We start from the raw sequence: 25,434 nt of genomic DNA on the forward strand, positions 1-25,434 counted from the left end.
ACTAGTACGGGCCGCCCCACCCAGCTGTCCGTCAGTCAGGCGCACGGTCCCACCCCCCCGGTCCTTCCAATTCGCCGGAATTTAAAGAGGCTCCGGAGGGGCCGCGAAGCCACGCTCCGGCAGCACTCGAGCTGCTATTAGCGGGCTGCTCGCGGGATCCCATTCTTATTGGTCACTTTTGTTTTCCGTCCACAAGTGACTCCGCCCCAACCCAATCCCGTCCTCTCACTGGCTGGGGCATCTGCGGTGGTTGACGGGATTGGCCCGGGAGGCTGCCCGTCCTCAGCCAGGCACGGCTCTGATAGGGCGGCGGGGCAGGGAGCAAGGGCGGGGCGTTAATGGCCACTCTACCTTCGGGCGGGGCACTTGCGGCAGGGCGCGGATTGGCCGGGGCGAGCGGGCGGGGCGGGGCTGCAGGCGGCCGCTGTCATGGCGGAGCTCAGCGAGGCGCTGCTGTCGGTGCTGCCGGCCATCCGCGTGCCCAAGGCCGGCGACCGCGTGCACAAGGACGAGTGCGCCTTCTCCTTCGACACCCCGGTGAGCGCAGCTGAGAGGGGCCGGGGTCAGGGTCAGGCTCGGGCTCGCTGGCCGCGAGGGGAGGGCAGGGTTGGGCAGGGCCAGGCCGGGGGCTCCGCGCGGGCCCCGCGCCGCAGGCCGCGCCCCCCCAGATACCTGCCCGAGGCGCGGGGCCGCCGAGGCGGGGGAGGGGCGCGGCCCTGCTGACTCACGGCCGGGCCGGGCGGGCGGGGCTGGCGCGGCGGGGAGGGGCCGGGCCCGCGGCCGCGGGGCCTGGGCAGCGGGCGGCGGCCGTGATCCAGCCGCAGCGTCCCGGAGCCGGGCTCGGACCACGCCCCCGCGGGCCTGGCTCTGCTCTTGGCCCTGCCCTTTGTGCCCCTCAGCTTTGAGTCGCGTGTGTCCCCCGGGCAGCCTGTGCTGCCAGCGGCTTTGCCTCTCCCCCCAACTGCCTTGAGACCTGCTGCTGCTGCTGCTGCGACCTCTGGCTGGGACCCACAGTGCTGATTTAGTTTTCAAATAACACTTGGCCTGAATGAGCTTGGAACTAGGGGTGCACCAAGAGAGACTTTTGGCTGATACTGATGGCCAATTATTAACCAGCCATATTGGCTGATACTGATTCAATAGCTGATACCAGCTGGACACTGCTCTCCAAGCTGCTAGGCGGCATAAGTCTGTGGTGGGGGAAGGAGGGGTCGTGGGAGGCAGCAATTGAGGCCCCCATGGTGAGGGAGGGAATGGGACAGGGGCAGGTGCTGCCAGGGCAGGGCATGGGATGCAGCCACTAGCAGCTCATCATTTGGGGCGCAGGGGTGGCTTCCGCCACTGTGTGCACCCCCGGGGGAGGCATGGGTGGCATGTGCCCCCTGGATTTGTGCTTGGGGCAAGGGCAGGCTGCCCACTGCAGGTTCGGGGCCAAGGGCTGGGCCAAGCTTTTCCCAGAAGGGGGCAAGGGGGCTGTGCTCAGGGCTATGCTTGGGCTGGGTGGACAGTGGCACTGGGAGGGGGGCTATGGGGTGAGCTGTGGCCCCCCCCCCCCCCAGTGCTGCCCCTACCTGCCCCGAGCGCAGCCCTGGCCCAGCCCCCCTGCTGGGAAGAGGTTGGTGCAGACTCTGGCCCCAAGCCCTCAGTGGACACCCTGCCTTTGCCTTGAGCACAAATCTGGGGTGGGGCACGTGCCCCTCAGAGGTGCATACAGCGACAATAGCTGTTCTGCCTCAGCCCCACAGATGAGCCGCCCACTGTTCAGTCCCACACCTTGCCCCCCCCGGTTGGGCAGTGCCTACCCCTGCTCCAGTCCCACTCCCTCCCTCATGGTGGGGGCCTTGATTTGGCCCTCCCATGCCCCTTCCCTCCCCCATGCGCCTTCGCCCCCACAGACTTACCGGCTGGACGCTGCTCTCCAAGGTGCCAGGCTGCACTCCTGGCCATGTGCATGCTGCAGCTGCACTCATGCACATGGCATTTGCTGGTAACATCAGCTATGCTGACCAAAAAAAGCTGATTGCAGATAATGTCAATTTTCCTTTTATCAGTGCCAATCTGATATGGACTGATGTATTTGTGCACCTCTACTTGGAACCAGTGTTCCCAGAGGTTCATGTCTTTGTATCCTACATTCCTGATGGCCTGCTTAGCTCATAACTCTTTATTTAGTTAATTTAAAAAAAAAAACCCTTATATCTCATGCTATCCAAAAAGCTCCAAGCTGTTTACAGTAAACAAAGAGCTCACAGGCAAGATGCCCCAAATTGAGACCCAAGAATTCTAGCCCCCACCCTACTGATAGCCATTGCCTCCCTGCCCTGACCCCCACACAAGCAAACCGCCCTGCTAATCCCTGCCATGCATCCCACGGGAGAGTTTTGTGTGTTTCAATTGGGGCAGGGAAGAGGGCTGCTGACAGCCACAGCTCTTCCGTAGAAGATGGGGTATAGGTTTGGAGGAGGATAGCTCACTTCAGATTGATTTTTTTTTTTTTTCCTTCCCCCTCAATCTCTGTCTTTTTCTCTCTCCTCCAGGAGTCTGACGGGGGTCTGTATATTTGCATGAACACGTTCCTTGGCTTTGGGAAGCAATACGTGGAGAAACACTACCAGAAGACAGGCCAGCGAGTATATCTGCACCTCAAGAGAACACGCAGACTGGTAAGAAAGGGGCAGTGAATACTAAAAAACGCATCCCCCAACCTGCTCTGAGGCTGAAAGGAGAGGGCCATCTCTGCATTCATTCAGACCTGGGTTCTTCCCCCCCCCCCCAACATAAGCTGTTGTTTTTCCTCATGGGACCCTAATCCTACATTTCTGTTTCATCTGAGTCATTGTATTGGCAGTCTGTAGTCCGGTTCTACAGTGGCTTAGCTCCTGGGCTTTGAGCTTCTCTTGGAGTGCTTGGTCATTTAACTTTGTTTCCTAATCTCTCCTTTCTGAAACAGAAAGAGGAAGATGCCAACTCTACTGCTGGTGACCCTCCAAGGAAAAAGCCCACCCGTCTGGCTATTGGTAAGAAAACAGCTCTTTGTACCTTAGTACTAGATCAGGCTAATTCCACTGCTGTACTAGGTCAGTCTTCTGGAGCTGTCTAGCCAAGTAGCTTCTATTGCCTTTCCTGTTACCTCTGTTGGTTCAGGTCAGTCATGTCCTTCAATGTTGTGCCCACCTGTCTGGGAGTAACCAGGAAGGGCAGCTTTTTCCAAATCTACTCCTGCTCTCTATTCAGATTTGCGTAAATTCTCTGCTGACAGGTAGATTTTTGCATTCTCTGTAAAATCCACACATGTAGATCAGCTTTAATGGTAGTATAACCTCCCTGGAGTTTGGAACAGCGTGGGAGGAAACTGAGGTTGTTTCATAAAAGGGGTTTCAAGAGAGTCACCAATAAAAACACATTTTTTAAACTTCTGGAAAAAAAGATTAACTGTGTTTGTTTCAGATGAGGAGCAATGATAGGCAAGCTCCACATTGAATTTTTCTGGCTAAAATTTTCTTTTCAAATCCCAGGCTCCTCAACTTGTAAAGGTCTAAATGCTGAAACATAAAAATAAGCTGCGTTTAAATGACAGAACTGTGTATTGCTATGTTTGCATTTGCTATAGAACAGCTAGACATTTATGCGCAGTATGGAAAGAACTTTGCATATAGTGTTCCTACCAAGACAAGTCAAAATGCTGCTCGTTTAAAATGGGATTGAAACTGAGCCTCTTGCACCACAGTGCAGACGTGATGCTGAAGTTACTCCTTGGTCTTGTAACATAGACCACACACTTGAGTGAAATGCATAACAGTACTGAACTTATTTTCCTTGTCCCTTCAAACATTTCTTTGTATGTAGTGGAAGGACAGGACCCGAGTAAAGGTATATTTATGTCGGGAGTGATTTCTTTGGAGAGGATGGCTCTTAGAGGTGTTAGGCAGTCAGGCTGTTTTCAGACAGTGGTATTTTCTGGAGCAACTTCTTGAGAGTCAAAGCAGGTCTTTGTAGACAACATTAGTTTTTGATGTTCCAGCCACACAAAATGAACCATTTTGTTGAGAGAAGAGTCCAACAAGCCTGGTTCATCTGCTTTTCCATTAATAAGGAAATTAATTTACAAAAAATTGTCAGGGAGTTAGGGTGGTGATTGGGGGGGGAGAGGAGGAGGAGGAGGAGGGGGAATGTCTTCTACTCCCTGTGCCCATTTAAAATATGACACCTAAACACAAGAGAACCAAGAAATGCCAAAGTAATGTGACATTTCTTTCACAACACACTCTTACTGACTTAACTCTGCTTCTGGAGGGTTGTTATGTGGAACTCACAGAATTGGGTTGTGTGTTCTTCACATAGCAGACATCACCAGTTTGTATTTAGCCTAATGCTGCTGCAAAGTTATCCACAAAGCCCTCATGTCTGCTGACATTTCAAGAGGCAGAGAGAAGTTTGTGCAAAAAGTCGTTCAAGCTGCATTTCTTGTGTTGGCTAAATAGCTTGACCTTTTTCTTTCAACGAGAACATTCTAGTGGATGCTGTCCTTTCTGACTTTCCAGTGTTTGAGGCTCTGGCATCTCCCTTTCTGGAAAAGAAAGGCAATGGAGGCAAAGTGTTTTGGAAGGGATGGTGCAGTGACTGAGATGCCATCTCTTACATTTCAGAGGATTTCTTTCTGCATTCTCATCTACATCCAGTCATCTTCATGTGCAACAGATGCTCCTTTTGGGGTCCTGTTCTAGCTGTTAGCACTCTAGACCAGGGGTTGTCAACTGGTGGTACACAGGAAGGCCCCAGGGGGTATGTGGCAGCACGGGGGTTGCTGACAGCCCGCTGGACGCAAAGTCAGTGGTGCGGAAAAGCAAGGGTAGCTGGCAAGCGGGGGGCAGGACCACTGCCGGCATCCCTCAGTCTGTGGCACTGTGCTCTACTTACCTGTGCCCAAGTATCTCTGCTTCTTGGCACTGCTGGCTTTGTGTGCAGCTGGCTGTCGGCACCTCCTGCCCGTGCAGTGGTGGCACAGGGAGCTTGCACGTGGTGGCTGCCCCCACTGCCATCTATACATTCAGTGCTGCCAGGGGGGAGGGGGTGCTGATGGCCAGCCACACACGAAGCCAGTGGCACAGAGAAGCGGGAATACATGGGCGCAGAAAAGCAGGACCCAGCAGTGGCACGGTGATGGATGGCAGCGGCAGTCCCACCCCTGTGCTGCTGATTCACAGGTACCCGTGCTTCTCCATGCCACCAGCTTTGTATCTGGCTGGCCATCAGCACACTGCCCCGTGCTCCCTAGCCGGCTGGTCGTGAAGTGGCGGTGGCAGCAAAGTGTGAGCTCCCTGCACCACTGGATTTGTGTCCAGCTGTCTGTCAGCAACCCCTCCCCTGCTCCCTGGGCGGCTGTCAGCATTCCCCACCTTTGCTTTGCGTCCAGATGGGGTACCCACCAGAAAGGGTATCCTGCTTAAAAAAGGTTGAAAACCCCTGCTCTAGACTCAAGAGGTTAATATTAATCACAATACTTATGGTGCCTTATGTTATATTTAGGTTGTCCAGGTTCTTTCTAAGTGGCTGGAGGCCAAAGGTCTCATGGGCCATGTCAGTGGAGGCTGCATGCCCACTGGTTCCTCCAGGGCAAGCCACACTCCTAGCCCCACACACCACTACCACGACCACATGCCTGCACAGTCCAAGACTTGCCTTTAGCTCCCCTGCCTGTGCCATGATAGCTGTGCTATTGTGCCTTGCCCCTGGAATAGGGGCAGGCAGCAAATGGTGGAGGAGGCAGTCGGGTGGGGATCATTGAGATTCCAGCTGCTATTGCAACCAGAGCAGTGAGGGGAATGATGGATGGGTAGGTGCCTATGGGCTGCAACTTAATCCCTCCTAGGCTAGGTGGAGACCATGAGTCACCAGATGGACAGTCCTGTTTTATACAGTGTCCAAGGCTGCAGTCTTGCCCCATGTAACCAAGCTGAATGAGTTTCAGAAATATAGATGCTTCGATTTAGCGCTTGTTCTCTAACTTTCCTCCTTTCATAGGTGTTGAAGGTGGCTTTGACATCCCAGAGGAGAAGTTTGAATATGATGAAGATGTAAAAATAGTAATTTTCCCAGAGCACCTGGATATCCCCCGAGATGGCCTAGAAGGACTACCTGACATGGTCAGAGACAGGGTATGGTTTGTTTTGTTTTTTTCCCTCTTGCTCCCTCTCCTTTCTGCAGGAAACACATTACGCTGGGGATAAACCCTACAATTTTGTAAATAAAGTCCAGTAAAGTTGTAATAGAGGCTCAAAACGAGTAGGGAAGAGAGTGAGCAGGCTGGAATAAACTGTCTTTTCTTTTTCTGGATACATACAGAGACTTATATAGTCGGGTCAATAACTGGGGTCCTTAGGTGGCAGTAATGCAAATAACAGGCAGAACCATGAGGAGAATCTATATCTGGCATAGTTAGAATATTGTGAAGGGGAGCTGTAAGCTCTCATTCTCCTCCTCTTTCCCCAATTCCAGATTGCAAGTGCTGTTGAAGCTATCCTGACGGCAGATTCTGCCTCACGGAAGCAGGAGGTGCAGGCTTGGGATGGGGAGGTCCGTCGCATCTCTAAACACGCTTTCTCCTTGCACCAGCTACAGAATGACATCCGCATTCCTCCATGGTGAGTCTAGCCTGAAGTTGTGTTGTATCACTGCATATCCTACACAGTCTGCTCAACATATCCTTTCCTAGCATGGCTGTGGTAGAGTTCCTCTATCAGTGAATGGGATTTCTTTTGTAGGGCCACTTCCCAGTACCCATGCCCCTTCCTGATTTGGAATGTGACTTGTGGGTCAAGCTAATAAGTTCTTAAACTTTGAGGGAAGGGGGTAACTTTAGCTGAGAGCTGCCTTAAAAAGCTGCCAATCTCCTGGAGTAGGAAAGGAATAGCATCCCACCAGCATTTCTTTGTGGCATTGTGATTGGGCAGTAGGGGAAAGAGCCTGGGGAATATAGGGAGTTGAAGGTATCTAATAGCTCCCTTTCTTGCTTCCCCTGTTGGCAGTGGCTGGAAGTGCAGCAAGTGTGACATGCGTGAGAACTTGTGGCTTAACATGACTGATGGAGCCATCCTTTGTGGCCGGCGATACTTTGATGGCAGTGGTGGTAACAATCATGCAGTTGAGCATTACCGAGAGACTGGCTACCCACTGGCTGTGAAACTGGGAACCATCACCCCTGATGGTGCTGGTAAGAAACTAGTCTTGTGTTAAAACTGAATATAGGCACTGTTCTTCCCTGAGAGACCAAGTGGGGGAGGGTCTGGGGTGTTACACTATTACTCTTAATGCTGTAAGCAAGGTATATAATGAACAGCTGACACCACCTCATGGGCTTTCCCCAGTCTGATTGACTTTTGGAGGTTTTGAGGAATGAACTACTCCTGCCCCCCTTGGAATTTGAGGGGCATTGGATTGGCTGTCTGGATTCTTTTCCTCTTTGGTTTAGGATTCGATGTTCATTGCTTCAAAGGAATTTTGTCAGAGACATAGAACAGGTTAGTGGGGGCTTTGTACCTTGCTCCAGTGCCCTCCTTCATTACCCTGGAGAATTTTCTTTACTTAGAGTCCATGATGCTGCTATCCTGAGGAAGAAAGAATAGGAACCTCACTGCTCAATAATTTGTTTATCAAACCTTTAAGCTCTGAGCATTGTTGCCCACCACACAGTAGCATGCAGCTGGAGGGAAGTGGTTTTTAGACCTAGACAAGAGGAAGCCTTCTCCCTCCCCACCTATCTGTTCCCCATAGATGTCTACTCCTATGATGAGGATGACATGGTGCTGGATCCCAACCTGGCAGAGCACCTGGCTCACTTTGGGATTGACATGGTCAAGATGCAGAAGGTGAGGAGGAGGTCCCCAGATGATGTATTCTGAGATGCCTTATCTGAACCCAAGCCTCTTGCATCCCTCACCCTGGTCAGGATGACAGTCCAGTTGCTGTGCAGTATAAAAGTGGCCATCATTGGCTAGTCAGCCCCTGCCATCCCATGAGGCTGAAGGCAGCCATGTATTCCTCTTATGTATTCCTACATCCTCCATGCACTGGCTGCTGCAATAGCAGCAGTATGGGGCTGTTGCTATGGCCCCTGGGACTTCTATTTCAATAATGAGAGCAGTGGCTCTTCTCAGCTTTTTGCTTTGTGCAGTGGTTCCTGCAGTTAGGTACCAGAGTGCAGGGGGTGATTCCCTAGCTTTTTTCCCTTGGGTTTAACTTGCCCCATTTCTCTTAATTACTTTCTCCTGCTCTACTGAGAGAGATCCGTTCTCCTCAAGGTGTGTGCCCTTGTGACATTTGCAGCCTTTACAATCTTTTTCTAGAACTTGACTGTTCTGGCTCCTGAAATATGTCTGTGAGTTCTTCCTCTTCCATGTCGTCTGTCCACAGACAGACAAGACAATGACAGAACTGGAAATTGACATGAACCAGCGCATTGGGGAGTGGGAGCTGATCCAGGAGTCTGGAGTGCAGCTCAAGCCTCTCTATGGCCCTGGTTACACTGGCATCCGCAACCTGGGCAACAGTTGCTACCTCAATTCCGTGATGCAGGTGCTGTTCAGTATCTCTGACTTCCAGAGAAAGTAAGTGAGCTGAGGGCTGTCCTCTTTCATTTCTGACAGCTGCAAGGCAGGCATGGGTAGGGGGAAATCAAGACTCAGTGGCCCAATTGTCCAAACTGCTGGGGGGAGATGGGGGGGTAAGCCTAGCCTCCTTGAGGCATAATGGGTTCAGCAGCATGAAATCTGCTACTGCTGGGGTCTTCTGCATGGTTGGGAGCATAGACCCTGGACCTGCATTGTGCTGGATGCATCCACATGTCCCCTCTGCCTCTGGTTGGTATTGCAGGTATGTGGACAAGCTGGAGAAGATATTCCAGAATGCACCAGCAGATCCCACGCAGGACTTCAGCACCCAAGTGTATGTAGAGCACTGAAGAGAGAAGGGAGAGGTTGGGGGTAAACCTGGGTTTCCTGGGACTGCTCTTTCATGTAGGCTTAGATGCTACCACGTTGCAAGTAGATCCTACTAATGAACTGCCCAGCCCTTAGATCGCTGAAGTTCCAAGAACTGAGATTTGACTAGAATGCTGGGTGTGATTACCCCAAAGAGAACAGAACATGTTCCGAAGGGTAACAAAGGGCCTGTGTATCCCCTGGTCCCCCTCCTCCCCTCCCCTCCCCTTCTACCCCCCAAGCAATTGGCAGAGTACAGTACCATGTTCTGCCACTGGGGGACTCCTGGCAACTGTACTCTACCTGGCTGTTAGCAGATGGCTTTGGGCTCTGCAGAGTTGATTTCTGGCAGCAAAACAGAACAAAGATGTTTAGGTGAGGCTAGTCTGACACAGGCAATTTACAAAGCTCTTTGCTCTTGTTTCCTGTGATATGCTGTTCAGTAGGACAGGGAGGAAGTACAGAACAGGGAGTACAGGATTTTCTGGGAGAGCTTCATACTGCATATACATATTTTCTGCTATATCTGCTCTTTCAGCCCTAGCAGTTAAAAAAGGTACTCTTGAGCCTGATGGTTGTTGAGAAGGGGAAGAGTTTGGAAGGTGATGAGTGGAAACTAATTCAGAGCTGAGGGGGAACTCTGAGTCATGGGGAGTTGCTCAGTCTCTGGAAAGTAGGTACCTTGTCAGTTCTGAGTAGTTGGTCTTTGGGTTGAGGAGGCCTGGGGAACTTCTAGGCATGTGGGAGAGTGGGCTGGGTTATGAAGGGAAGCTTTTGTGCAGGGGAGTGGGAGAGAGTTGCTAAGGGGGAGGGTTTAGATGGATTGGGATGCATGGGTAGCTAGGAACAGAGGGAGAGGTTGGTAACATTTCCCAGTCTCTCACTTTGGGAAATACAATCAAAGTGCTAGTGAGGGAGGGGTGAAGCCTGCTTCCGTTGGTGCCAGTACTGACTCAGGCTGATTCCACTGAACCTTCCGTGGTAACCTTTGCATACCCAATTAGTATGTGGCTTCTTTCCTGGCTGCTGTGAGATGTAGCTGTCACTGCTGTATTCCAGCCCAGCAATGGCTGCTTTTCACCAGGAGGCAAGGCTGTCCCTTAATGTTCTTACCCACTGCTCAAGGAATAGTTAAGGCTTTTGGAGGTATTGCTCAAGTCTTAGGATAGCACTGTAAGGTGGGACAGAGGAATAATGGCTGTGGGAGCAGAACTCTGCAAGGTTAGCTGGGGCAAGTCCATCTAAGTGTTGAGGTTAGGGTGAACGGAACTATTTCCAGATGTGACCAGAAGCTAGGGAGGGGTAGGGGGAGAGGCAGAGTGGAGCAATGAGCAGCTCAACACTAACAGGAATTGGTGTGTCATTCCAGAGCCAAACTGGGACATGGACTGCTTTCTGGAGAGTATTCAAAACCAGCCTCTGCAGATGGGGAACAACCAGACCAGAAGGTGAAGACTAGGACCTCAGTATCCTCATGGGAGAGGGGATTGTAGAATCACAGAAAAGTAGAGCTGGAGGTCACCTAGTCCAACCTCTTGTGCTAAATTTCAGATACACTAAAGTGTTTGGATGGAGGGGGAAGGGGAAAATCTCTTACAGAGGCTCTATAGGCTCAGCCAGGCCACAGGCTCCTAATAAACTATGTGACGAGGACTGGACAGGAACACTCCGGGGACATACACTTGGAAGGCTGTGATCAGCCCTCTCTCTCTCTCCTCCTTTCTTCCAGGGTGTGCAGAATGGCATAGCTCCGCGTATGTTTAAGTCTCTTGTTGGCAAAGGGCACCCAGAATTTTCCACCAATCGTCAGCAAGATGCCCAGGAATTCTTCTTGCACTTCATTAATATGGTGGAGGTAAAGATGAAGTCAAGTTCCCTCCAAATTTTTAGAAGGTGCAGCAGTAGGGAAGGGGCCTTTCCCATTTTTGAGGTGCAGTGGGTGAGGCTGGTACTTTAAGCAGACAAGGAGCAACAAAGAGGAATTGTCCATGCTGTTTTGAAGCACCAAGTGACACAGAACTAGCAGTTTGGGACACTGGTGGTTGCTCCTGGTGGAGATGGTGTTGCCAGTACCTCCTGTGTCAGCCAGAGCCTTTTTATTTATGGTTCATTCCATAGCTGCAATGCAACTGCTTTTAGGCAGGACTTTGGGGCTGAGTGGAGGGTGGAAGCTGGAGAAGCAGCTCCTAGTTACAGGAAACAGTGGGCAGCTGCTTCTGTGGATCTTTTCTTATCCAGCCATCCTAATAGCATAGCCATCTCCATTTTTTTGCTTGCCAGAGGAACTGCCGCAGCTCGGAGAACCCCAACGAGGTCTTCCGTTTCCTAGTGGAGGAGAAACTCAAGTGCCTCGCCACAGAGAAGGTGAAATACACTCAACGTGTAGACTACATTATGCAGCTGCCTGTGCCTATGGATGCTGCACTCAACAAAGGTCAGTAACATGAGAGTGGTTGAAGTGGGAATATCAAGCCCTTTCCTGAATTGAGGGTGGGGAATCCCTAAAAGATCTGAACACCCTGCTCCCACACTACTAAATCTTTTTGCTCACTCCATGGAGCTGAGCTGGCTTTCCCCAGAGACATTTGCTCTTCATTAGTAGGGTGAGGTGGTGTCTGTCCATCACTGAAATTAGAACTGGGCCATTCCCCTGCTGTGACTCTAGCCTGTGAGACTCTGACAGAATGTCAGGGGTCTGTGAGCACGTGGAGTCTGTCTCTTACTCCGCTGTCTTCCGTAGATGAGTTACTAGAATATGAAGAGAAGAAGCGCCAGGCAGAAGAAGAGAAGCAGCCATTGCCTGAGCTGGTCCGAGCCAAGGTGCCTTTCAGCTCCTGCTTAGAGGCCTATGGGGCTCCAGAGCAGGTGGATGACTTCTGGAGTACAGCTTTGCAGGCCAAGTCTGTGGCTCTCAAGTGAGTTTGGTTGGTGGGGAGCAGGGTAGGCTAAAGATGTGAGGTGCATAATGGTGTAACCCTTCTGTAATACCTGGTGCAGGACTTTTACCCAGGGTTCTTATGTACCAAGGTTCTGAGCTAGTGGGTCCCTAAAAGTTAGCCAGGGTGAAGCCCTTTCAGCACTGGGGATAGCTTTTTAACTCCTTACCTTGGGCTCAGTCTTCCTGCACTTTCTCTTGAGGATTACAGTGGGCAAGGTTTAAGATAGTTGCGTGAAGCCTGTAATACTGTGCTTCAACATCTGTAGTATTATAATAGGAGACCATAAATTTGGCTTTTGACATCCCATCTTCAAAATTCTACTGTTCTTAATTTGAATTGTACTTTTAAAACCAATCTTTCCCGAAGTGTAAAAGAGTTACAAGCCTAGGCAGAGGGAATTGCAGTTGTTTTTGTTTGTTTTTTCAGACTCTTGTATTATTAAGAACTATGTTGAAGCTGCAAGCTAAACTTGAAATCATGAAGCAAATGTAACCAGTTTGACACACCCTATGGGGTGAAGCTATAAACAATAGGGGTAAGAAGCACAGTGGGAGTACAGAGAAGATCAGAATGAACACACAGATTTACTGATTAAAATGTCCCACTCCAAGTAGCCAACCAGGCAACAATAAAAAGTACAAGTGCTTTTATGCTTTGCCAGAAATCTGAGATCCAAGAAGGGGGAGCTTTAATACTTAGCAGTAATTAACTGTATTGGCATACTAGGTATCTTGGAAACATAGTAGAAAGATGAAAATCAATGGGACACTGTACCAGGATACAAATTATACAGGAATGACAGAATAGGTCATACTGATGAGGAAAGTGGCACTGTATCAAAGACTGCATTGAATCGTATAGAGTAGACACTTTTAACCGATACCACAGTATTTCTGAGCATAAAAATTCCATGTTTCAGTAGAAAAAAGGTATATCTGGGGATACACTGTTGACCACTCCCCCTGCTCCCCGCAGACCAGAAAGGCAGCAGTGAGCTAGAATTTCTAAGCGAGTTGAGAGAGGCAGAAAACACAGTACTAATGGGTAACTTCAGTTAACCACAAAGACTGGGTCAATTGAATCTCAGAGTGGGATGCAGAGACCTGACATTATAAAAATTGCTTTCTGGAGCAATTAGTCCTGGAACCTACAAGAGGAAAGGCCATTCTTGACCTAGTCATAAGCAGGGATCCTGGCTTTCTCTGATTTAAAAAAAAAAAATCCCCAATATTTGGATATTAAAAAAAGTAACCTAAAATCCACCTTTTTCTGTGATTAAAGTGAAATGCCCCTAACATATAGATCCAAAAATTGGGGGTGGGGGGAGGGTTTCTCAAAGAGAACCAGGATCTTTGGTCATAAGTAATGCATAGGATTTGGTACAAGTGTTATTGAGCTGCTCTGCAATAGTGACCACAATGTAGTAGGGTTTGACATCCATGTGGGAGGGAAGATAAGAAAATATCATGGTAGTCTAACTTTTAAAAGGGTGCTCACCACTGTATGGTCTTGTATAGGCTCTGGGAGAGGAGCCTGCAGGGGGGAATGGCAAAGAGGCACTGCTCCCTGGGAAGGATATTAAGTGGGGAGGTGTGTGATGGTATACCTTTTGGGTGCTTGCCACTTTAAGGGGCTGAGCAGGCTCTGAGGCAGCCTGCAGGTGACTGCAGAGCCAACCAGGGAGTCGCATGACAGTCAGGAGGCTTCCTGATTTGGGGCAGGGCTGCGCAGCCTTAGTATAAGAGCAGGCCCTGAGGAGCAGAGCTGGTAGTCGCTGCTGGGATGCCACTGGAGTAACATCTGCCTGCTGGAGTACTGGTGCTCCCAGGAACATTCAAGAGGGCAGGGTAGGTACTATGGGGAAGAAGGAGGTTCCTAGGGGACCCAGTGGGGTCCCAAGCCCTGGGGAGATGGCTTAGTGTAGGGAAAGTGAGGAGCTTGCAGCTTGTGAGCCTACTGAGGGGTTAGGCAAGCCCCTCAGTATAGGTAGTGGTGAGGCCAGGGGCTCAGATGAGCTCAGCAGAGTAATAGGATGCCAGGCATAAGATCTCTGGGACTCTAGGCAAGCCCAGGAGAGTTGATGGATTTATGGTGGGGCCCAGAGTGGAAACCCCTGTGGAGTAGAGAGATAGGTCACTTGCTGCTAGACTGACTGTCTGAACCCTCGACTGGTCAATGCAGGGGTGCCAGAACCAGAAGGCCTAAGGACAATTGAGCTGACTGCAAGCAGCCTGCAAGGGTTGTGGAGAGTTACTGACATGCCAACTGGCAGGGCCAGAGCCTAGAAGAGGCTGAAGGTCCCCTCTGGTGCGTGACATCACAGCCAAAAGAGGGTAGGGGTCAGCCAGCATGCAGGGTACTATGAAGGGGGATGAAACATAGTCTCTGGATGGGAGGCATCCTATAAGGGGTTGGAGTGAGTTGGGCCAGGGACTGACAACATGTGTTTGAGAGGAGGCTGTGTCAGAGTGCCCAGGAGCAAGCAGTTCAGGAGGAACATCAAAAAGCCTAGTGAGAGGAAGCAAGACAAAGGTAAGTAGGCTTGCGTTGGTCCTGGGGAGTGACCTAAAACTACACCCTGCTGGGGAGGATGGTGTGGTGGGGCTCCTTGTGGCAGGGCAGTCTTCAGGAAATACCTCCCTAGTGAAAGGCCAAATCCTAATGTGGGGTTGGGGGGGGAAGAGCACAAACTCGGGCAAATTAAATATAAAACTGAAGTAAGAAAAGCTAAGAGAGAATTTTAAAGAGAAACTGGCTAGAGACATAAAAGATAACAATAAAAATTTCTTAGAGTACAGTAGAAGCTGAAGACCTGCCAGGGAATCGCACCTTTGGATGATCAGGGTCTGAAAGGGGCCCAAAAGGATGACAGGGCTGTTGCTGAGAAACTAAATGCATTCTTTGCATGTTTGGGAGATTCCCACACCAGGTCTGCTCCTCTTTGGACAGGTTTGTGGAGCTGACTCATACAGACGTTTTGGTTGATAAGGTCCCAGAGGAAATTGGTAAACTAAAAGCAGCAAATCACCAGGACCTGATGGCATTCACTCTAGGGTCCTGAAGGAGTCCAGAGCAGAAATTGCCAAAGTCCTAACTGTAGCATGCAACCTACCACTAAAAACGTCTTCACTTTCAGAAGACTGGAGGTTTGCCAGTGCTACTCCAATATTTAAAAAAAGGCTCAGGGGGTGGTCCAATGAGCTACAGGCTAGTGCACTTCCATTCCTGGAAGACTGATAGAAACAATTATAAAAGAGTTGTTCAAGACATGAATGACCATGACTTGCTGGGGAGAAATCAGCAAGGTTCTGTCAAAGGGAAATCATACCTCACCAACCTGCTAGAGTTCTTTGAGGGTGTCAATAAGCACGTAATTCAAGGTGATCCAGTTGACTTGGTATATCTGGACTTCCAAAAAGCCTTTTGACAAGAACCCCTATTAAAGGCTCTTGATTAAGTTAGGTAGTCATGAGATTACAGGGGTGATCCACTCATGGATCAGAAATTGGCTTAAGTATAGAAAATAAAGAATACGTATGAATGGCTAGTTTTCAGGATGGAAAGAAGTAAACAGCTGGGTCACCCAGGGATCTGCTGGGACCGGTGCTATTTAACAAATTCATAAATGATATGGAAAGGAAGTGAGGAGTGAGGTGGCCAGAATTGTGGGTGACACAAATTTGTCAGTGGTAAAGGCCAAGGTGAACTGTAAGGAACTACAGGAAGATCTAGTGCAGTAGAGTAAATAGGCAGCTGAATGGCGATGGAATTCAATGTAGATGTGTATAAAGTGATTTCATAGACACTAGGGCTGGAAGGGACCTCGCAAGATCGTTGGGTCCAGCCCCCTGCCCAAGGAGCAGGAAGTCAGCTGGGGTCAAAGGATCCTAGCAAGATAGGCATCAGAATGTTTCTTGAAGGTGTCCAGAGTAGGTGCTTGCACCACCTCTGTGGGGAGTCTATTCCAGGCCTTGGGGACTTGGACAGTAAAAAATGTTATTCCTTATGTCCAGCCTAAAGCGGTCTTCCAGGAGTTTGTGACCGCTGGACTTCATGGTTTCATAATTGGTGGGGTCGGAAGGGACCTGAGCAGATCAACATGTCCGACCCCCTGCCATGGCTGGAAAGAATGCTGGGGTCAAACGACCCCGGCAAGGTGTCTATCTAGCCTCCTTTTGAAGACCCCCAGGGTAGGAGCCAGCACCACTTCCCTTGGAAGTTGGTTCCAGATCCTAGCTGCCCTGACTCTGAAGTACTGCCTCCTGATACCTAGTCTGAATCTACTCTCCATCAGCTTATGGCTGTTATTCCTTGTTTTACTCCCAATAGTGCTTGGGGGAAAAGGGACTCTCCCATTGCCTGCTGATCTCCCTTGGCCAGTTTATAGATGGCCACCAGATACCCTCTCAGCCTTCTCTTGTGGAGGCTGAACAGGTTCAGGTCTCATAGTCTCTCCTTGTAGGGCCTGCCCTGCTGCCCCCTGATCATTCAAGTGGCCCTCCTCTGGACCCTCTTCATGTTGTCCACATCCCTTCTGAAGTGTGGCGTCCAGAACTGGATGCACTACTCCAACTGCGGCCTGACCAATGTCATATAGACTTGGTCTTCCCTTGGAGTGCCCTGATAAACAGATGTTCTCCCAGTTCCTGATGCACACCCCTTATGTACTTATGGCCTGCCACCAAGTCAACCCTGAGCTGGCACTTCTCCAGGCTGAAGAGTCGTATGGCTCTCAGCCTCTCTTCATAAGGTCTGCTCTCTTGCCCTCTGATCGTGCACGTGGCTCTTGTCAGGACTCTTTCAAGCTTCTCTACATCCTTTCTGAATTGCAAAGCCCAAAATTGGATGCTGTACTCCAGTTGCGGCCTCACCAAGCCCAGGTACAGCGGGAGGATGACTTCTTGGGTCTTGCTTGAGATGCATCAGTAGATGCAAGCCAGAATTTTGTTTGTTCTGCTGGTTGTGGTATCGCATTGGTAGCTCATGTTCATCTTGTGGTCAATCATGAGCCCCAAGTCTCTTTCAGTCATGGGGCTGGTGAGTGTAGTACTGCTGAGCCTATAAGTGTGATGTGGATTTTTTTCTCCCGAGGTGGAGCACCTTGCATTTCTCCATATTGAATGCCACCAGGTTTTCATCTGCCCAGCTTGTGAGCCTGCTGAGGTCAGTCTGGATCACCAGCCTATCCTCAAGTGTGGATACTCTTCTCCATAGTTTGGTGTTGTCAGCAAACTTAGCCAGACTGCTTCTGACACCAGAGTCCAGATCATTTACAAATACATTAAAGAGTGCAGGTCTGTGAACAGAGTCTTGGGGGACATCTCTGATCACTATGTGCCATGGTGATTCAGTTCTGTCGACTAACACTCTGGTCCAACCTCAGAGCCAGTTCCCCAGCCATTGGACTGTAGGGTTGTTGAGGCTGCAGTTCCCCAATTTTGCCGTGAGGACATTGTGGGTCAAGTAATGCTCTTGAGCAAAAATAACCCAAACTATACACTATGATATGGTAATATCTAGGGGTGCACCGATTAAGATTTTCTTGGCCGTTACCGATAGCCAATTATTAACCAACCATATCAGCCAATGCCAACCCAGTAACCAATTTATTGCTGATTTATTGCTGATGCCTTATATTTTAAAGTACTGACAGAAACTAGCTACCTGGATCAAGGACAACAAGAAGTCCTTTTTTAAATACATAGGGGGTAAAAAGAAGGTACTGGGTCACGTGGGGCCTCTGCAGGACATGCTAGGAAATCTGGTCATCACACCAGACAGTAAAGCTAACCTATTTAACAATTTCTTTGCCTCCATTTTCTGAGCAGGGACCAGGTCACCTCCCCCCACCAGGACCCCCATAGTACCCAGGGAGTTGTACCCAGGCTAGGGTCAATGAGGACCTAGTCAGGGAACTTCTGGAGGGACTGGACGTATTTAAATCAGCTGGTCCTGACAATCTCCACCCCAGAGTGCTGAGGGAATTAGCAGAGGTCATTGCAGGACCCCTGGCATGGCTTTACGAGCATTCATGGTGCTCTGGTGTGGTGCCAGAGGACTGGAAGAGGGCCAGTGTTCCCATTTACAAAAATGGGAGGAAGGAGGACCCAGGAAACTATAGGCCAGTTAGTCTTACCTCGATCCTGGGTAAGCTTTTTGAGTGAATTATCCTGGCGCATGTCTCTGAGGGGCCAGCAGGGGAGATTATGCTTAGGGGCAACCAACATGGGTTCATTAGAAGCAGCAGGTCCTATCAGACCAACCTGGTGGCCTTCTATGACCAGATCACCAAATCCTTAGACGCAGGGGTAGCAGTGGACATTAGGAAGGCCTTTGATACTGTCTCTCATCCCGTTCTCATTAAAAAACTAGAAGACTGTGGCGTCGACACCTACACAGTCAAACGGGTCACTAATTGGCTGGAGGGCCACACCCAGAGAGTGGTGGTGGACGGGACTTATTCAGCCTGAAGGGATGGGGGCAGTGGGGTTCCGCAGGGCTTGGTCCTCGGGCCCACATTGCTTAACATCTTCATCAGCAACTTGGACGAGGGGGTAAAAAGCACCCTGTCCAAATTCGCAGATGACACTAAGATGTGGGGAGAAGTGGACCCACTAGAAGGGAGGAATAGGTTGCAATCGGACCTAGACAGGTTACAGGGGTGGGCAGATGAGAACAGGATGGGTTTCAACACTGACAAGTGCAAGGTGATGCACCTTGGGAAGAAGAACCAGCAGCATACCTATAGGCTGAGGAACTCCCTTCTCATCAGTGCAGAGGCAGAAAAGGATCTTGGGAGTCATTAATGTTGCCAAAATGAACATGGGCCGACAGCGTAGGGACACGGTCAGGAAGGCCAACCATACCTTGTCATGCATCCACAGATGTACCTCGAGTAGGTCTAGGGAGGTGATCCTCCCCCTCTATGCGACACTGGTCAGACCGCAGCTGGAGTGCTGCGTCCAGTTAGGGGTGCTGCACTTCAGGAGGGATGTGGACAACATGGAGAGGGTCTAGAGGAAGGCCACTCGCATGATCAGGGGCAGCAGAGCAGGCCCTACAAAGAGAGGCTAAGGGACCTGAACCTGTTCAGCCTCTACAAGAGAAGGCTGAGGGGAGATCTAGTGGCCTGTTACAAACTAGTCAGAGGGGACCAGCAGGCATTGGGGGAGTTCCTGTTCCCCCGAGCACTACCAGGAGTGACTAGAAATAACGGTCACAAGCTGGCAGAGGGTAGATTCAGGCTAGACATCAGGAAGTGCTACTTCACGGTCACGGCAGCTACGGTCTGGAACCAACTTCCAAGAGAAGTGGTGCTGGCTCCTACCCTGGGGGTCTTTAAGAGGAGGCTAGACAATCACCTTGCTGGGGTCGTTTGACCCCAGTACTCTTTCCTGCCATGGCAGGGGGTCAGATTTTATGATCTGCTCGGGTCCCTTCGGACCTTACCAACTACGAAACGATGAAACCTTTTTGGTGTGCTCCAGCAGCCTCCTGCATCACATGTATCAGTCTCAGCGCTTAAAAATGGCAGTGGTGGCACCTGAACTAACGCTTGTTGAATGAGCTTTAGTTCGAGCACTGCTGCCACCATTTTTAAGTGCAGAAACACATTTAAGTGGAGCAGAGTGGGGTGAGGGCGGATGTAGGCTACCCACTGTGGGCTCGGGACTCTCCGCTGTGCTGCCTTTTGTTCCAGGAGTCCTGTGCTAGCTGCATGTCCCGTGCTTGCCTGGCAGCAGACAGCGCAACTTGCCATCCCCACTGCTGCCAAGGGGACAAGAGGGGGGGCAGAGCTCCTAAGGCAGAGGAAGCAAAGTGGAGAGCCCCAAGTCCATAGCAGGCAACCCACATCTGCCCTACACAAATCTGGGGGACACATACCCCCCCCTATGCCTCCCTAAGGGGTGTGTGCAGTGGTGGGGAGCTGCCCCCATGTGCCCTGGACTGAGGCTTCATACTGCTTCCTGCCTCGGCCCCAGGTCCTATGTACCTCCCGGGCTGGGCAGCACCCCCAGGTCCTGCCCTACTCCCTCCCTCACTGTGGGGTGGGGGGCTCAGTCTGTCCCCTTCCCCCCCACTGCAATGATAGGGATTATTAAGGGAATTGTGAATGAAACAGGAAGTTCACTGTGCCCCTTTATAAAAACATGGTGCATCTGCACCTTGAATACTGTGCCCCGTTCTGGTCCCCACACCTCAAAAAGGACATAGAAAAAATTGAATATGCTGGAAAATCCATTTGCATGGAAGACATCATAGTTTGTGCCCAGGATCACAAAGATGTCCGCATCACCCAAGCTGTGTTAGGAGGTGACTATTGCTGGATTGATCACAGACTCATCTGCTCAGTTATATCATTCAAACTGGCTTCTAAATGAAAGCTGCAGTAGAAGCAGTGCCCACAAGATGATCAGCATTAAAGTACTCAAGGACCCAATCAAATGAGACCTTTACCACCAGTGCCTCAATGAAAAACTGGCAAATTTCAATCAACAATGGGAGAATGTCAGCAGCACTTGGGTGCCTTCAAATCTACTGGCATCAGCACCTGTGAAGAGATGCTTGGCTTTTCTACCAAGACACATCAAGACTGGTTTGATGGGAATGACCAAGAGGTGCAAGAGTTGATCAACTGCAAATGCAAGGCCTTTTGTGCTTCCCAGAAAGATATCAATTACAAGCAAACAAAATTACACCTGCGATATGGAGAACATGGTGGGAAGACAAGGCAAAGGAGATTTAGCATCTTATTGATATCCACAATATGCATGTTTTTTTCAGTGCCACCAAAGCTGTCTACAGTCAGAGTACTCGGGTACTACCCCCCTTGAGCCCTAAGGATTGAGGAAACCTACTCAAGGACAGAGGAGCCATCCATGCCTTTTGGAAAGAGCACTTCAAAAACTTTTTCAATCAAGACCATTGTTGATGAGGGTGTTCTCAACTCCATCCCATAACACCCAGTCACAAATGATCTTGGAATCCTTCCAACCCTTGATGAGGTGAGGAAAGCCATCAAGCAGATGAAGAATGACAAGGCATCTGAAGCAGGTGGAATCCCCACTGAAATCTTCAAACAGGAGGGAGAGAAGCTGACATTGCAGCCCTCTGCCCTCATCTTAAAAATCCGGAATGAGGAAATCCCAGATGACTTCAGGAACACCATGACCATGAGGATCTTCAAAAAGGAGACAAGTCTGACTGTGGAAATTACAGAGGGATCACCTTGCTGTCCACCACAAAAAAGATCATTGCAAGAACCCTCCTGAGCAGTCTTCTTCCACTCACTCAAATTCCAGGAGAAGCTCTTCAGTGTGGGTTTAGGGCATCAAGAGGCACAACTAATATGATCTTCACTGCTTGCCAACTGCAGGAAAAATGCCAGGAAAAAAATAAACCTCTCTACATGGCTTTCTTTGACCTCACAAAAGCCTTCGATTCCGTCAGCTGAAAAGCACTGTGGCACATCCTTTTGAAGTATGGATGCCCTCCAAAATTTGTCACCATTCTTTGCCTGCTTCATGTCAGTGTGCCAGCAGTGGTTGTCAATAATGGCTCTATTACAGATCCCTTTGAGGTTAAGACAGGAGTTAAGCATCATCACTCCAGTGCTCTTCTTGATGGCCCTTGCTGCAGTGCTACATCTGACCATTAACAAGCTGACCATGAATATCTGACCATCAGCCAGTTTGAGTGGATGGTTAATTTCAGCTGACTCCAAGCCAAAACCAAGACCACCCCACCCTCAGTCATCAAGTATGCAAAGTATGCTGACTACTCTGTAGCATGTGCTTACTCAGAAGCAGACCTTCAGGCGATCACTGATGACTTTTCCGAGGCATACAAGGAAATGGGACTGATGTTTAACATTCAGAAGACTAAAGTCCTCCATCAACAAGCTCTTAATGAGTAGTCCTCAGCTCCAGTAACTTGGATTCGTGGTGAGACTCTGGAGAAAAATTGAGGTTTTTGTGCCTTGGAAGCCATCTCTCACAGACGGCTGGCATCAGCAAAGGAATTGAACGTCATCACAGATATGCAAGTGCAGCCTTCAGACGCCTGAGAAAATGGGTGTTTGAAGATTGCGATATTGGATCCAAAACCAAGCGCATGGTTTGAGTAGTCATGAATCCCCACCTTACTGTATGGAGCTGAGAGATGGACAGCATACAGGTGACGCCTTAAGTTGCTGGAGAAGTACCATCGGTGCTGCCTGTGGAAGTTCCTTTGAATCCAGTGGGTAGACAGATGTATCAACATTAGCATCCTCCTGCAAGCAAGCATCATCAACTCATCTGCTGAGGCAATGATCCAACACCAACTTTGCTGGGCCAGCCATGTCATCAGGATGTCTGACTCCTGAAACAAGTAGCACTTCAAGGATGTCTTCAAATGCTGCAACAGAGCAGAGCCTGCCTCTCTTCCCCCTTCCCCCCGCCTGCCTGCTGTGGGCTTGGGGTGGGGTGGGGGGATGGCTCTCCTCTGCTGTGTGCACTCCGGGGTGGCAGGAGGACCCGCATCCCCCAGATCTGTGCACAGGGCAGGAGCTCCATGCTGCTGTCCCCTGCCCCAGGGCAGCAGGGCTAGAACCCGAGCCTGAAGCAGGCGGCGCACAGCCCCCACCCCACAGTCCCCCAGTTTTTAATGAGAACGGGGTGAGAGACAGTGTCGAAGGCCTTCTGAAAGTCCAGGAAGACTACGTCTACTGCTACCCCTGTGTCTAAGGATTTGGTGATCTGGTCATAGAAGGCCACCAGGTTGGTCTGACAGGACCTGCCTCTAATGAACCTGTGTTGTTGCCCCTAAGCATAATCTCCCCTGCTGGCCCTTTGTGGACATGTGCCAGAATAATTTTCTCAAAAAGCTTGCCCAGGATCGAGGTAAGACTAACTAGCCTATAGTCCCCCAGGTCCTCCTTCCTCCCCTTTTTGAAGATGGGAACCACATTGGCCCTCTTCCAGCCCTCTGGCACTAGACCAGAGCACCATGAGTGCTCATAAAGCCATGCCAGGGGTCCCACAATGACCTCAGCTAATTCCTTCAGTACTTGAGGGTGGAGATAGTTCGGACCAGCTGAGTGGAATACATCCAGGCCTTCCAGAAGTTCCCTGACTAGATCCTCACTAACCCTTGGCCTAGGTGTGCCTCCCCTGGGATCTAAGGAGGGGCTTCGGGGGGCGGTGACTGTTCCAGTCCCTGCTCAGGAAAATGGAGGCAAAGAAGTTGTTAAATATGTTGGCTTTGTCGTCTGATGTGACGACCAGATTTCCTAGCGTGTCCTGTAGGGGTCCTACCTTACCTGGTACCTTCTTTTTGCCCCCTATGTATTTAAAAAAGGACTTCCTGTTGTCCTTGATCCGGGAAGCCAGTCCCAGTTCCATCTCCGCCTTGGCCTTCCTAACCGCTCCCTTGCATCCCCCAGCCACCGCGGTATAATCCTCCCTGGTAATGGTCCCTCCCTGCCATTGGGTGTACGCCTCCCTTTTAGCTAGGAGACATTCCTGGATGCTTTTGGTGAGCCATGGCGGCTTTTGCGCTCTCCTGCCCCCTTTGATCCATGTTGGGATTACCTTCCTTTGGGCTTGGAGGATTGTCTCCTTAAGGAGCGACCACTCTTCTTGGACACCTGGCTCCCCTCCCCTCTGGGACCTCAGTGCTTCCCTGACTATTCTCCTTAGCTCATTGAAGTCTGCCCTCCTGAAATCTAGGGCTGCTGCCTTACTGCAGGCCTTTGCCACCTTGCCCTGGATGGTGAATTCCAGCAGGCGATGATCGCTGTTGCCCAGGTGGTCGAGCACCCACAGTCCCCTCACCAGATCGTCACCCATGGCCAGCACCAGGTCCAACAAGGCATCTCCCCTGGTGGGGCTGCGCACCTCCTGGGTTAGATGGACGTCCTGCATTTGGGCTAGGAACCTACATGAGCGGTCAGACCTGGCTGATTGCTCTTCCCAGCAGATGTTTGGGAAGTTCAGGTCCCCCATGATGACCTAACTACCTCCATGAGCTGACTTAAGAATTCCTGGTCTAGCTCTTCCCCTTGGTTGGGAGGTCTGTAGTAGACCCCCACCATCAAGTCTCTTTCCCCGCAACTGCCTTGTATTCTAACCCAGAGCACTTCAGAGTGCCCCTCCTCCGATTCTTTGTTAATTGACAAGAAAGTGTATTCCTCTTTAATGAAGAGCACCACGCCCCTACCTTTCCTCCCTGTCCTGTCCCCCCTGTACAGCCTATAGCCCTTGATATTCACTCCCTAGTCATGCTTTGGGTCCCACCATGTTTCAGTGAGCCCCACTATGTCTGGGTTGTTGTTAGCTAGCTGGAGGGTAAGTTCCTCTTGCTTGTTTCCCATACTACGAGTGTTTGTTTAGAGGCATTTGAGGCCTCCTGTGGATGTGTGCATTGGCTCCCTACTTTCAGCATTACCCTGGCCCTTGTTGCTTACCTGTGTATATGTTCCACTTGTCGGCCTAGTCTGGGCTGTACTTGTGGGTTTTGCTTGGTTTGGCAGTCCAAGGCTTCCTCTGCCCTCATCTTCCCCTTCCCCCACCGAACCTAGTTGAAAGCCCACCGGAGGAGATCCGCCAACCTAGAAGAAAACACATGCTTACCTTTAGGGGAAAGGTGGAGCCCATCCCATCCGAGCATGTCTCTTGTCATGATGTTGAGGAAGCCAAAGCCTACCTCAAGACACCATTCCCAAAGCCGCCAGTTGGTCTCCGCGATGCACGTTGCATGCCGTCTTCCACATCTGCTCACTGGTCGGATAGAAGAGAGACCCACCTGTGCACCTATCTCCGTTAGCATGCACCCCAGATGGACCACCCATGGCCCATCCCACTCCCTGCTGGGGCCCTGTGGCCACACATTGCAGCCCTAAGTCCCAAGCTCCAGGCACTGCTCAGCTGGGCAGCAGCCCCTGCCCTACCCAACTCCCTCCTTCCCTATGGGGGTCTCAGTTTTTTCCCCCTTCCCCTCCACTTGCCTGTGGGAGCTATTCTCCAGGCTGCATGGGGCCGTGTGCATTTAGATGCGCATGGCGTCTCCTGCCTGACGGCCCTCCTCCTGCTTCGTCCCTGCAGGCTGGAACGCTTGCCAGCCTGCAGAGGCTTATAGCAAAACTGTTTCTCCAGGAAAATGTGAAATCCTCATTTACCTGCAGTAAAAAGTAAAATCTGTGGTTTACTCCATTTTCCTATGGGAAACAGAAAACCTGGTTCCCTGATGATGAGAAGAACTTGAGAAGGTACAGAGAGAGACAACAAGGCAAATTAGTGGAATAGAAGAGCTTCCATATGAGAAGAAACTGAAGAAGCTAGGCCTATTTAGTTTAGAAGAGAGAGAATTGAGGGAGGACATGATAAAGGTTTACAAAATACTGTGTTGTAAAAATAAAATAATTGAGTCTGTTGTTCTAGAATGAGTAGCCATGAGTACTGCTGAGAAAGTAATTAGTGAAGCAGCACAGTTCATAAATCTGGCATCTGCCCCTGTGATATAGCAGCTAGAGTGGCTCA

General features: G+C 50.4%; 1 protein-coding gene across 2 annotated transcripts in view; it reads left to right on the forward strand.

The window, feature by feature from the left end:
- The first annotated feature begins 380 nt into the window (after positions 1-380).
- Positions 381-25,434, forward strand: part of USP5 (ubiquitin specific peptidase 5) — a 29,916-nt gene continuing 4,862 nt past the window's right edge. For both annotated transcript variants that reach the window (XM_090055255.1, XM_090055263.1), the window contains exons 1-13: positions 381-537; positions 2,538-2,663; positions 2,951-3,017; positions 6,022-6,155; positions 6,496-6,641; positions 7,026-7,210; positions 7,771-7,865; positions 8,410-8,603; positions 8,869-8,940; positions 10,345-10,423; positions 10,705-10,830; positions 11,256-11,409; positions 11,716-11,890. In XM_090055255.1, coding sequence (XP_089911381.1) covers positions 430-537; positions 2,538-2,663; positions 2,951-3,017; positions 6,022-6,155; positions 6,496-6,641; positions 7,026-7,210; positions 7,771-7,865; positions 8,410-8,603; positions 8,869-8,940; positions 10,345-10,423; positions 10,705-10,830; positions 11,256-11,409; positions 11,716-11,890 — 1,661 coding nt within the window. In that variant the 5' untranslated portion in view covers positions 381-429. The remainder of the gene's footprint in view (positions 538-2,537; positions 2,664-2,950; positions 3,018-6,021; positions 6,156-6,495; positions 6,642-7,025; positions 7,211-7,770; positions 7,866-8,409; positions 8,604-8,868; positions 8,941-10,344; positions 10,424-10,704; positions 10,831-11,255; positions 11,410-11,715; positions 11,891-25,434) is intronic.

This window comes from Crocodylus siamensis, chromosome 1, assembly GCF_052110815.1.
Source record: "Crocodylus siamensis isolate JL-2025a chromosome 1, ASM5211081v1, whole genome shotgun sequence".
NCBI classification, from domain to species: domain Eukaryota; kingdom Metazoa; phylum Chordata; order Crocodylia; family Crocodylidae; genus Crocodylus; species Crocodylus siamensis.